The 13,017-nt window shown below is 43.2% G+C and overlaps 2 protein-coding genes across 2 annotated transcripts; both read left to right on the top strand.

The window, feature by feature from the left end:
• On the top strand, positions 1–3,512 carry LOC123140943 (protein BTR1; the record flags this gene model as incomplete). Its single annotated transcript, XM_044560205.1, is given in 8 exon segments — positions 1–62; positions 365–606; positions 819–913; positions 1,556–1,728; positions 2,035–2,111; positions 2,716–2,844; positions 2,939–2,997; positions 3,095–3,512. Coding segments are annotated over 8 exon segments (982 nt in total), but the record flags the coding sequence as incomplete, so codon positions are not given.
• Positions 3,513–9,568: 6,056 nt separating this feature from the next.
• LOC123140942 (uncharacterized) lies at positions 9,569–12,719 on the top strand. The gene is made up of 3 exons (XM_044560204.1): positions 9,569–10,762; positions 11,130–11,232; positions 12,411–12,719. The coding sequence occupies exon 1, from the start codon at positions 9,654–9,656 to the stop codon at positions 10,365–10,367; it is 714 nt and encodes a 237-aa protein (XP_044416139.1). The 5' UTR covers positions 9,569–9,653; the 3' UTR covers positions 10,368–10,762; positions 11,130–11,232; positions 12,411–12,719.
• The last annotated feature ends 298 nt before the right edge of the window (positions 12,720–13,017 follow it).

Below are 13,017 nucleotides of genomic sequence, written 5' to 3'. Positions count from 1 at the left end.
CTCCTCGCCGCGCCCGAGCTCCACCGCCTCCCACGACGACGACGACGACGGCCGCCGCCAAGGTACCGCCCGCGTCCACCCCTCTTCCCCCTCCCTCCCACGCCTTTCCCTTCCACCCCCTTGGTCTCTTTCTTCTCCGACAAGAACAAGGCCACCGAGCCGAGACGCCACGATCCACCGCTCCGACGACCCTCTTCTCTCCTCTCGCCGACGAGAGGAGCAGCCGCGCGCGCGCAGCCCGCCGCCGGTCTCGCATCCCCCCCTCCGCCCCCTCCGCTCCGTGCACGAGACGAGGGTTCTGCGAGGGTTTTTAATTCAAATAAATTCCACTCCAATCATTCAATTCCGTCCATCTATGGTGCAGATGCCATGTGGGAGAGGCGGACGCACGCGAGGATCCTGGTCTCGGACGCCGACGCGGGCTGCATCATCGGCAAGGCCGGCTACGACATCCACGCCATGGAGGCCCGCTCCGGGGCCCACATCAAGCTCTCCGGGCGAGGCCGGCCCCTCCCCGGCACGGACCGCCGGGTCGTCCTCGTCTCCGGCCTCTTCCGCACCGTCATGGACGCCGCGGAGCTCGTCCTCGAGAAGCTCTTCTACCTGGTAAAATCCTAGACCAAACATTCAGATTCAGGGCCATCTCCATCTGCCTCTCTGTAAAAAAGGGGTTAACTGACATTTCTTCAGAGTTACAGTTGGTTGACTGATTTGGTTCCTGCAGCTCATCAGCCGTCCTTCGGTTCAGAGTAGTTTCATCCTCTCCGGTTGACTTCATTGATGGATTGATCCTCTGCTCTGCTCTTATATGATTGCAGGGTGACCAGGTGATTGACGCTGAGGCCACCGTGGTGCTCGTGGTGCCCGACGCCTGCTGCGGCGCGCTCATCGGCAAAGGAGGGGAGGTCATCAAGTATGATTACTTACTTACATTGCCTTCCCGTTCTCATGCTTAATATTGCTGTGCTTGCTTGCTCTGCTTACTCTGCTTGCAATTAACCATATGGTATATGCTCTCCACTCCACACAAGGCCCAATGAGAGTGCAATGCAAGTGACCCCCTTGCTCTCCATCTACCTACACACATGTTTGGTTTACGGCAGCGCAATTGCATGTTTGGCGAGCCTTGCTCTGTATCTACCTGGTACATCTGGAATTGCATATTTCGGAGCCTTGTTTGGAATCGTCATGAAAAAATATGCCTGCCGGCATTGCTGAAATTGCAATGCAAGTGGCCCTTTTATCTGTATCTGTTCCAACAGTGCTGCTGTTGTTATTAAATTACTGTATATAAGCCATGTTTGTGTATGTCATCGCACGTAAACACTGGCGTGCTGTACGTTCCAGCTTCAGCTCTGCTTCTTCAGTTCCACTATTTGGGAGCATAGGCAGTTTTAGCTTCCATTTACTATTCAGAATATTAGCTTGTGTTTACTATTTGGGGGCCTGCCCTCCACGTCTCCACCAGCACCCGTCATCATATTTCCTCTTCTTTTAATTCTATTTTCAGCTATTCCAAGTCTGATATCTGTTCCCCTTTTTGTTCATCATCCAGGTCCTTAGCTGAGGAGTCAAATGCTGGAATCACGGTCTCGCCCTACGACATCTGCTACGGTTTCCATGATAGACTGGTAACGATCACTGGACACTTGGACAATCAGCTGCAGGCAATATTTCTTATACTGTCCGAGTTGCTTGACGACGTCCGCTACTCATCCTCCGTTGCAAGTATGTCTGCATAACTTTCATTTAGCACTGGTATTTCTGTTTTTGTCGTTTTATCCATTGCCAATTTGTTGCATGTTGTCTGCCTTGAGGCATTCTGGTTTAGTGGACTATTTACCACAGGCTCACAACCTTGCAGTAAGATCGAACCTGAGAAATACGTCGCTTCCTAATCGTTTCTGCTATGTTTACGTACCGACGTGATGGATTAGCATTACAATTTGCTGGCATTGCGGTGATACCTACTAGCTCGTATGGCATCACCTTTTGCAGTAACTAATTGGCTCATTGCATTTCTCAAAAACTCAGGCCTTAGTTTTCCAAGTTCAAGTGTTCGGTATGGCGGTGATGGGCAAGATGAGCATGTCGAAAGATACCACAGCAGGGTAAGACATCGTTGCTGAATTGAAATACACCTCTACATGTTGTGATCAGATATCCTCTTAACCTGGATTGGTTTGCCCTTCTCTTCATCTATAGTTGGTCCATTCAATGAAGCTTCTCTTCTCGGTACATGTCTTGTTAACAATAACAAGTGTTTAAAATTGAAATAGAAAGCGAGGGGAGTTTAGAAGAGTATAAGAAAAGAAAGAAGGTTTTGTTCTCTATTTCTTTTATTCTGTCGCAATGCTTGTTGGTCATCCACTAGAGTAGAATCTTGATTTTCTGTCAGAGGTAATCATTGTCAAATGAAGAAAAAGGACATAATTTCGATGCAGAAAATTAAAGTTCTTATTATAGTCATGTAAAATATCGTAGGTTCATATTCGCATCATTAATTGGATTTACATATGCAAGCGTGTGCGTAGTTTCCTGCATAAGTCCCAAGTCCCTTTTCGCTTCATGTTCGCTTCATTATCCAGGGACCATAAAACACCTCTTGCTATTTTTCCATATATAGTGGTTGCAAATTATCTACCGTTCATGCCCAGTGTACCAAATAAGCCTCCGCCGCGAAACCTGAACCATCTTCTCATTGAATTCGTTCAGCCTGACACACCCGTGAGATCGCCTGACTACGACAGCCATGTGCAAGGGACCCTCACCATGGGTGTCGCGGACGAGTACGTGGGCGCCGTCATCGGCTATGGCGGGAGGACCATACAAGAGATCGAACGGGTACGTACATATCTCCCGCACCACCGAAACGCAACCACAAACAGTTAAACAACAGGGCTATGGTTTGGACTAATGGTTCTTCGTCGGAGTGCAGGTTACGGGCGTGCAGATCAAAATCGTGAAGGGGGAGTTCATACCTGGGACGAACGAGAGGTACTACAGCAGGTTTTAGTCGGTGTTTGCGTGTTCTTTACCCGCGAAATCAGCCCTGCCTGCATGTCATTTAACCTGCACTGTGTGTGTGGTGCAGGGAGGTGGTGATCAGCGGGACACGGGAGGCGGTCGATGCGGCGGAGGCGATGATCATGCAGCGGGTCTCGGACGCCACCAAAGGTCGCCGCCGGCAGCAGGGTGGCGGCGGTGGCGACAGGCGGCCTGTGAAGGAAGTGGAGTAGCAGCGGTAGTAGCAGAGCATAGTACTGAATTACTGCTGGTGGTGGTAGTAGAGCAAGAGATGTCCCAAGTTTTTTGGTCCCTTGCGTACGTCGCTGGAGCAATTTATTAGCAAGAATTGCTTACTTGGGAGGGGAAGGCATGGTGCAATTACTGATGGCTGCACGGCTAGTTTTGGTTTTGGTCAATGTTGCTTCCATGTTTGATACTCCCTCCATAAACTAATGAGGTAAATACAACCGTGGTGCTTTAACTTGCCACGGATGTTCAATTTAGTGCCTGAACTTGAAAAATACGCCGAACTGGTTCTAAAACTTGGCACGGACGCACATATACGGTGCTAATCACACTCCTAGACGTAAAGTGCGTCGAGGTGGCACCGTATATGCTGATGTGGCACAGACATGGCGTGAGGCCCACTTCGAACCAGCAGCCTGACGATTGGTTGCTGATCACGCTAGCCCCCACACCGAACAAGTTTTAATAGTAAAATTGGCCCCTCAAACTTGATATATTGAGACGGAAACTCCTGTGTCCTGAAATGGTCTGCAGCCAGTGGCCCATATTGCACACGTTACTTTTTAAAAAATGTAAAAAAAACCTAAATAATAATCATAATAATAGAAGTAAGATTCAAATATTCATGTGTTATGAAAAATTACCGCATGCCACAAAAAATCTGTGTGCACACAAAGTAAATATATAGAGGTGTAACCACTTGGCATGAGTGGTAAGCTATATCAAAAAAAAAATAGAGGTGTACCGTATATAATAAAATAAATTACTAAACAATATTCCTGTAATATTTAGAAATATGAACTTATTGTTTACAAAATACTCCCTCCGCCGCGTAATGTAAGACATTTTTTTAAACTAGTGTAATGTCAAAAAACGTCTTACATTATGGGGCAGGGGATACTATTTTTAGAAAATAATTATTATTTATAAAAACTATTTTAAATGTTAGTATTTTACAAAAAAATTTAAACACTCATGGATTATATTTAAATAGTATTTTAAAATAATAAGTTAATATTTCTAAAAATTACAGGAACATTTTTAAGTAAGATAGTTTATTACATACCTCTCTATATTTATTGCGTGCACACGGATATTTGTGTAGCATGAAGTAATTATTAATTACACATGAATATCAAATCTAGATTTTATTATTGACATATTTTTTACATTAAAAAAATAATGTGCGGTAAATGGGCCACAGGCTGCAACCCATTTATGTATACAGGAGTTTTCGGTTCAAATACATTAAGTATGAGGGGCTGACGTTGACATGGAAGTATGTTTGGTGGAGTGATGAGCGAAATTTTCCCCAAGCATCAGGTCGCAGGTTCCATGCATGTCCAGTACATTTTTATGTTAATTTTCTTACTAATTAATGACAGACGGGCCCACTAGTCATAGGGTCATATAGTACTCAAGTAATTCTTTTTTGTACCTACAAGTGGGCCCCACGCCATGTTAGTGCCACGTCGACGCACTTTACGTCCGCGGGCAGGATTAGCATCGTATTTGCACGTTCATGTCAAGTTTTAGAACCAGTTCGGCGTATTTTTCAAGTTCAGGCACTAAAGTAAACATAGATGACAAATTCAGGCACCATCAGTGTATTTACCTCTAACTAATATAAGAGCGTTTAGAATACTAAAATAGTGATCTAAACGCTCTTATATTAGTTTACAGAGGAAGGACTAGTGTATATATATGTGCCTTGTGTTTCAGTGAGAGGATGGATGGATGGATGATTCCTCTGGGTTTGATTGATCCAACCCAAGAGGAGAGGAGTTTTGAAATGGAAGTCTCAACCAAAGTTGTTTTTTACTTGCACACAAACTTGGATGATCTGATCCGTCCTCGCTTCCCTTCTCGGCTTCTCCCCACTTTCATAGAGCTCTACCCCCGCCACTCCCATGCCACCCCTCCCCCCCCCACCACCCACCCTAGCTGTCGTTGGACTCCATCTATAACGACGACTTATTGTACTCTCCACCCTTCCCACGTCCCCCCTCCCGACCTCATCGGCATACAACGATGTTTGTTTGTTTGAGCTTTAACGTGTTCCTGAACTCAACGCAAATGTTCACGAAGCAAGGCAAGAAAATCTTCCCGCTCCGCCGCCTACTCTGCTAGGGAAGTAGGTGACCGGTGTCAATTGACAGTACCGAAATTAGGCTCAATTCCATACAAAAGCTTTCAAGGGTGACAAGTGGTCATATTTTTAAGAGTAGGTTATTATCTAAAAAGAAGTAGGTTGTTAATACTCCATCCATTCCTTATTTTAAAACATCCTTGGGCTTCTTCGTGGGCTTCAGTATGTATTTAGCACTGAAACGAATGAAATATTTTTTATTGATCAAAGAAAGATGGTACAAAGGGTCTAAAATTGATGTATGAAAAAACACAGCCAACTAAGACCCTCGGTATAAACAAAGTTGCATCAAGTTTAGCCACTTGGCATGAGTGGTAAGCTATATCAAAATAAATGAAAAATAGAAAAAGGTTGACCAAACTTGTCGTTTCTTGATCACCCATTCACATCGGTGGGTTCTTACGAGTCTCTAGTTAAAAACCTGCAACAGATATGTTTGATAAAGTCACATGACCCTCATGTCCCAATTGCGGAACTAAAAGACTGCTTGCTGAATACAACAAGACCAGGGGACAAATTGCTTGAAAGGAAGGATGCCGAAATAATGATTCATTAATGAGACGGGTATAAACACTAGTAGAAAAAGGGTCATTTGTCCCGGTTCATAAGGCCCATCTGTCCCGGTTGGAGAACCGGGACTAAAGGGTCGTTACTAATGCATAGGCCTTTAGTCCCGATTCTTATACTAACCGGGACAGATGGGCCTCCACGTGGCCGGTGCTGCGAGCCCAGGCAGGAGGCCCTTTAGTCCCGGTTGGTGGCACCAACCGGAACCAATAGGCATCCACGCGTCAGCTGTCCCGGTTTATTTTATTTTGTTTCTACTTATATATTTTATTAAAGTTTATATTAATTTGTTTCTATTTACTTATTTATTTTATTTGTTATTTTTCATGCACCATTTTTCATGCATTTACTGATTATTTTGAACTATAAGACCCTAAAATTGAAAAGCATTTTAAATGAACTCTGAAAAGGTTGAAAGTTGGCATGGTAACATCATTTTACCCACGTAGCATGTGCAAGAAAGTAGAGAGGCTTACGGCAAAAACTGGATGCACTTCGTGTACAAAACGGACAATCTCTTTCGAAGTATCAGGGTCTCATACGGAAACTCGTCTGTTACAAAGGGATTTCATTTTTTGAACTTATTTGAACTCTATAGTTTTTCTGTGTTCAAAATGCACCATTCAAAGCCACATCATCAATTTTCAACCCTTTCTGACTTCATTTGTTATTTTTCATGCATTTACTGATTATTTTGAGCTATAAGACCCTAAAATTGAAAAGCATTTTAAATGAACTCTGAAAAGGTTGAAAGTTGGCATGGTATCATCATTTCACCCACATAGCATGTGCAAGAAAGTAGAGAGGCTTACGGCAAAAACTGGATGCACTTCGTGTACAAAACGGACAATCTCTTTCGAAGTATCAGGGTTTCATACGAAAACTCGTCTGTTACAAAGGGATTTCATTTTTTGAACTTATTTGAACTCCATAGTTTTTTGTGTTCAAAATGCACCATTAAAAGTCACATTATCAATTTTCAACCCTTTCTGACTTCATTTGTTATTTTTTATGCATTTACTGATTTTTTCCAGCTATAAGACCCTCAAATTGAAAAACACTACAAATGAACTCTAAAAATGTTGAAAGTTGGCATGGTATCATCATTTCACCCACATAGCATGTGCAAGAAAGTAGAGAGGCTTACGGCAAAAACTGGATGCACTTTGTGTACAAAACGGACAATCTCTTTCGAAGTATCAGGGTTTCATACGGAAACTCGTCTGTTACAAAATGCACCATTCAAAACCACATCATCAATTTTCAACCCTTTCTGACTTCATTTGTTATTTTTCATGCATTTACTGATTTTTTTCAGCTGGATAGAGATAAGTGACCAAATTAATAGTAGTTCATCATCACATTAAAACCAAAATACATACATAGTTCAAATTGAACAACATATAGCTCTACAGAGCATCTAGTTAAACCATACATTAAAACTATGTAAAAACCTTTCAATGCAACAACAAATGCGATCATAATCACAACTAAGGTAACAATTGATCCAACGGCATAATGATATCAAGCCTCGGTATGAATGGCATATTTTCTAATATTTCTAATCTTCAACCGCATTGCATCCATCTTGATCTTGTGATCATCGACGACATCCGCAACATGCAACTCCAATATCATCTTCTCCTCCTCAATTTTTTTTATTTTTTCCTTCAAGTAATTGTTTTCTTCTTCGACTAAATTTAACCTCTCGACAATAGGGTCGGTTGGAATTTCCGGTTCAACCACCTCCTACATAAAAAAATCTATGTCACGTTGGTCGGCATAATTGTCATGAACAATAAATGAACCGAATAGTTATAAAAAGATAATATATACCACATCCGAATCATAGACAGGACGAGGGCCGACGGGGGCGGATACCAGAACCATTGCACTATATAATAACAAGGAATAATAAAAGTAAGAAAATTAGACAAATATCCATCTCAAGTAAGAATTTTTTTCTTTCAAAAAGAAGATAAGAACAAGAGGCTCACCACGGTGGTGCCGGTGACGAGATCGGCGCGGGCGATCGACGGCGGTGAAGACGGGGACGGGACGTGACGGACCGCTAAACCTAGAAAAATCTCGGGAAAATGGAGCTCGGAGGTCGAGTTTCGAGAGAAGAAATATTAACTAGTGTGGCTCGGACATTTCATCGAACACCTCATGTGCATAGGAGGTGAGCTAGAGCACCCAAATGCCCTTCCCTCGCCGGCCAGCAAAAAACAGAGCACGGTGGAGTGCTCTACTGGCTGGCGATGGGCTATATATAGGCAAATCATTTGTCCCGGTTCGTGGCTGGAACCGGGACCAATGGTTATGGGCCAGGAGCGAGGCCCATTGGTCCCGGTTCGTTCCAAGAACCGGGACAAATGGGTCCGGACGAACCGGGATCAAAGCCCGCGAGGCCCCGGCCGGCCACCTGGGCTCACGAACCGGGACGAATGCACCTGTTGGTCCCGGTTCGTATAAGAACCGAGACTAATGGGCTGGCCAGGCCCGAACGAAAACCCCTTTTCTACTAGTGAAATAAAGAGTTCAAAAGCACGAAAAAAGAGAGCAGAGATGTCGCCAAAACTCAAAAACATCATCGCTATCACAAACAAAAATATGTATCAATGTTGTTTGTGTGCAGTCCAGAAAATAAAATATGTAACAGTGAAATTTTATAAAGACATACTTACATCCATATGTACATGTATAAAAAAATCCAGATTTATTTGATATAGTGAGTTATTTTAAAAAGTGGTACGTGTCCAAAAAGAGTTTTTTCGATGGAATAAAGCCACATGTACTTCATTTCACAATAATTTTTTTGCGGAAGACTTCATTTCATAATCATACAACATCATGTTCACTGTGACGGCGGTGGAACATGGTTCATTTGTTTTAGAGGGCCACACCAGTACACACAACATTTCGAACTTGCATGTTTAAAATAAACTCTCAATATCCTTAACAGCCTGTTTGGTAAACACTTAGGCAGAGGAATGGGAGTTTGCACAAGGGTGTTTATGAAGGAATTAGTTATGGGAAGTAGATTTTTACTCCCATTCCCTTGTTTGGTATATGATGGGAATTAGCGTGGGATAAAACTCTGCTCACGAATTAACAGGGTACCCTCTAGGAAGAAATATGTGGGAATTGGCTTCCTCAACTCCCATTCCCCTTCCTACTTAAACTCCCATTCCCTCTAATCAAACAGTGGACTTTTAATCTCCTCACCTCTCAACTCCCATTCCCCATCTCGAATTCCCCCGAACCAAACATGCTGTAAGAAAACATAGTAGGAACTAGGGATGAATTATAGCCACCTAAAAACCGTCTAGAAATATGATTAGTTGAGTTCTAGAGAGAACAACGACAAAAGGTAGCACAACAATTCTGCAGGACACAAGTGGTCATATTTTTAGAAGTAGGTTATTATTATCTAAAAATAAGTAGGTTGATCCGGTACATCCCTACATATCCCTACAAGTGGTCATATTCTGCAGGACACAATTCTGTTTTGGGATTTTTATTTCCCTGAAAATTCACAAACTTCAAAACCTTCTTGGGATTTACACTCTTCGTGGGCTTCAGTCTCCAACCTTGTTTTGGGCTTCCCTTTCTTTTGGGCTCTTCTTCTTCTTCATTGTCTCGTTGGAGAGCCTGCAGATCCCGCCGCATTGGTGAGGAGATGAGCAGCCGCCCTAGGTCGTCGGCGGCGGCGCCGCTGGAGGACGAAGACCTCCTCTCCGAGATCCTCCTCCGCCTCCCCCCGCTGCCGTCCTCCCTCCCCCGCGCGTCCCTCGCCTGTAAGCTCTGGCGGCGCATCGTATCCGACGCCCGATTTCTCCGCCGCTTCCACGAGCACCACCGCCGCAACCCTCCCCTCCTCGGTTGCTTCGTCCAAGGTATCTCCCCACTCCGTTTCGAGCCTACGCTGGAGGCCCCCAATCGCGTCCCGCAAGCCCGCTTCTCCTTTCCTATCAACGCCCGCGACGCCTTCATGATCCTCGGATGCCGCCATGGCCTCATGCTCATCTCCCTTTGGAGGCGGAACCAGCTCCTGGTATGGGATCCCGTCACGCGTGACCAGCATCGCCTAGACATTCCCACAGGGTTCGACAAGGGGGAAACCGTGATTAACGGAGCGGTGCTTCGTGCTTCCGGAGAGGCCAACCATTTCCAGGTTGTCTTGGTAGGCAACAGCGACATACAGCTTAGACAGGCTGTGGCCTCGGTGTACTCGTCGGAGACCGGTGTATGGGGTGATCTCACCTCGACACTTCTTCCGGCCAAGGATCCTACCAGTGATGTACCTACCAGGATTTTGGTCATCTGCTCTGTGATGGTTGGGAATTCTTTACTGGTTGCTTACTGGGAATTGGTTTGGAATACTTTAATTTAATGTGGATAGGCAGAGCCTAAGTGTGATAGATGTGCCAGTGGACGTCGATGCGGGGAGGTGCTCCTTCACGGTTATGCAGGCGGAGGGTGGTGGCCTTGGTTTCCTCTTCCTGTCGGGCTACTGCATCCAATTATGGAAGAGGAAGACGGACTGGGATGGTGTAGCTTCATGGGTGCTGGGAAGAACTGTTGCACTAGACAAGCTACTTTCCATGAACTCGGAGGAGGGGAGCCAAAGCCCAAGGATACTCTGGTTTGCTGAGGACAATAATGCGGTGTTAGTGCGGACATTTATCGGTGTCTTCATGGTCCAGTTTGAATCATTGCAGTTTAAGAAACTTTTTGAATCCTACAGCTGGTTTCACTTTTATCCATTTGAAGGTGTCTATACCGCAGGTAAAAAGAAACAAAGTTAGTATTTTATAGTCTTGTATTGTTGTTATTGTGTTATGTGGTTTGAGTCAGAGGTAGCAGACACTTCATCTGTTTATTCTATGGACGTCCATACAGTAAAACAACGGACATGATGATTGGCAAAAGCAATTTAGTTGGGGTTGATTGGCATATTATGTGTATAATAAGCGAACTATTTTCGTTATTTTTACAGGCCTATTGACATGGTCAAGGATTTCATTATGAGATATAACTGAATTTTTTTCTCGAATTATAGCAGTGTGTTTATCTAAATATCTAGTTAATGCCCCTGTACCTATTTAAATGTTCGTTGGAATCTCATTGGTTCCTTGACTTCCTATTTTTGTAGATGCTCGCATTGATGGTGGACACGGTGGAGCTAAACTTTTGCGCGATACATAATATGATCTGTCTGGATAGATGCTATCTTGAATTCGCGATGTATTGATCAGGTAACTATTTGTTAGTGGTAGCAGAATGAAATATTTTCCCTTTCCTTTCCTTCGAGGGTATTTTTTGTTTACTTTCCCTGGTTGCTATGTTGCATTTTATTTCCTGTGGTTATGGGTCTGTCAAGTTTGAGTATGATTTATCTGTTGTTCCATGAATTCAAATTTGTATTGGTAACTAACAACACCTGAGCTCTTGGCTTCAAACTTGCCTTGTTATTACAAGCTTCACACTATTGCTTTCTTAGGGAAAACATTTCACATTACTGCCCATCCAGGAACATTATAATACATAATGCTCGCTTGCAGTTATTGTACAATTATGCTAATTTTAGGTGGGTCTGGTTTAATATTTTCACAACGTATATCTATTTGTCAGTCTAATTCTCATAACCTCCAACATAGCGTGTCTTATCCAAAGTACATATTGGCTGTTGTACTGGTTTATGTGCAGTATAATTTCTCCGACTTTTGTCATTATAGATGCTTCATAATTTCTGTACTGAATCCATGATCAAAATGACATGTCTAGTTTCATACTAAACACTTCTCTCATCATGAGTAGTTGCCAATGTTTCGTTTTTGATACTGTGCAGAGTAAAAAAGGTGTTATCTATTTGAAATTTTGAACCAAAGGAAGTATCAATTCATAAAATGATGCATTATGATTTACTTGAGGCTTCCACTGCATGAATTTGATTAAGTTCGATTTTTTGGTGACTATCTAGCTTGCACATTTCTAATGAGTATGCCCATGAGCTAGAAACCAGACGATTCAGCTCTATTACGACATGAGCCCTTCATATGCCAATGATAACAAAGAAAGTTTCACAAGATTTGATAATCTAGGATGTTCTAATGGTCCAATGGAGTTATCTGAACCACTAACCTTTTCGTCTGTACTGAGACCAGATTTAGCCATCTGACACTATGCTAACAGTAGAAATTGAAGGTGTGCCCCTACAAATTAACTGTCGTCCTATTGCTGTTCTCTCTTTGTACTGTTAGTTTTCTCCAATATTGCTGAGTTGATTCAACTTTGAGCCTTTGGCGCAATTTCCACATCATCGAAGCTCTAATGCTTACTGTCCGAACCGTACACAAGTTGTGAGATAATTTCCATGCATCAAATAATTGAGTATTACAAATCTCTTTGACTGGCTTCACTGATTGCTCCACAGGTAACAAGAGTTAGGTTTCGGATGGCTGAGATGCAGAAATGGACTCTTTGTTTCAGGCTCTTCCATCCTGTATGCTGCGCATGGGGCCTGTAATGTGCTCCACAAGGGAATTTTACCCACCATGTGTCATGCCCTGGTCAAATGTGATGTGAACTTGTAGGAATTAACATGTCCTGGTCAACTGTAACTGGAGTTAATATTCTGACTTATGAACTGCCCGTCTGTTATCTCATTTCTCTAGGAAATATTCGAACTAGCATGAAGAGAAATTAATTTTCTTCGGTTAATGCATTAGCGTTGACCTTGTCACTGAATCTTGCATTTCATTTGCCTGCGTTGCATTTTTTTCCAGCATTGTTTGCTTATATCCCACCAAATCCCTGCTTATGCCCATTACGTTTGCTCATCCTTTTTGTGTGTTTGTATCTGTATTTCAAAGAGATATCATTGCTCCAGGGACGCCTTTATGAGTTGTACTCCCTCCGTCCTAAATAAGTGTCTCAACTTTAGTATAACTCTGTACTAAAGCTAAGACACTTATTTTGGGACGGAAGGAGTACTAATTTGCACATATTCAGTAGCAATGCTGCTACTGGGATAATTTTCT

This window comes from Triticum aestivum, chromosome 6D (assembly GCF_018294505.1).
Source record: "Triticum aestivum cultivar Chinese Spring chromosome 6D, IWGSC CS RefSeq v2.1, whole genome shotgun sequence".
NCBI classification, from domain to species: Eukaryota; Viridiplantae; Streptophyta; class Magnoliopsida; order Poales; family Poaceae; genus Triticum; species Triticum aestivum.
This window is presented reverse-complemented; position numbering and strand designations above follow the sequence as displayed.

What these genes read in the sequence shown, in the direction of transcription:
- LOC123140942 (XM_044560204.1), top strand. Translation starts at nt 9,654, where the DNA reads ATGAGCAGCCGCCCTAGGTCGTCGGCGGCGGCGCCGCTGGAGGACGAA.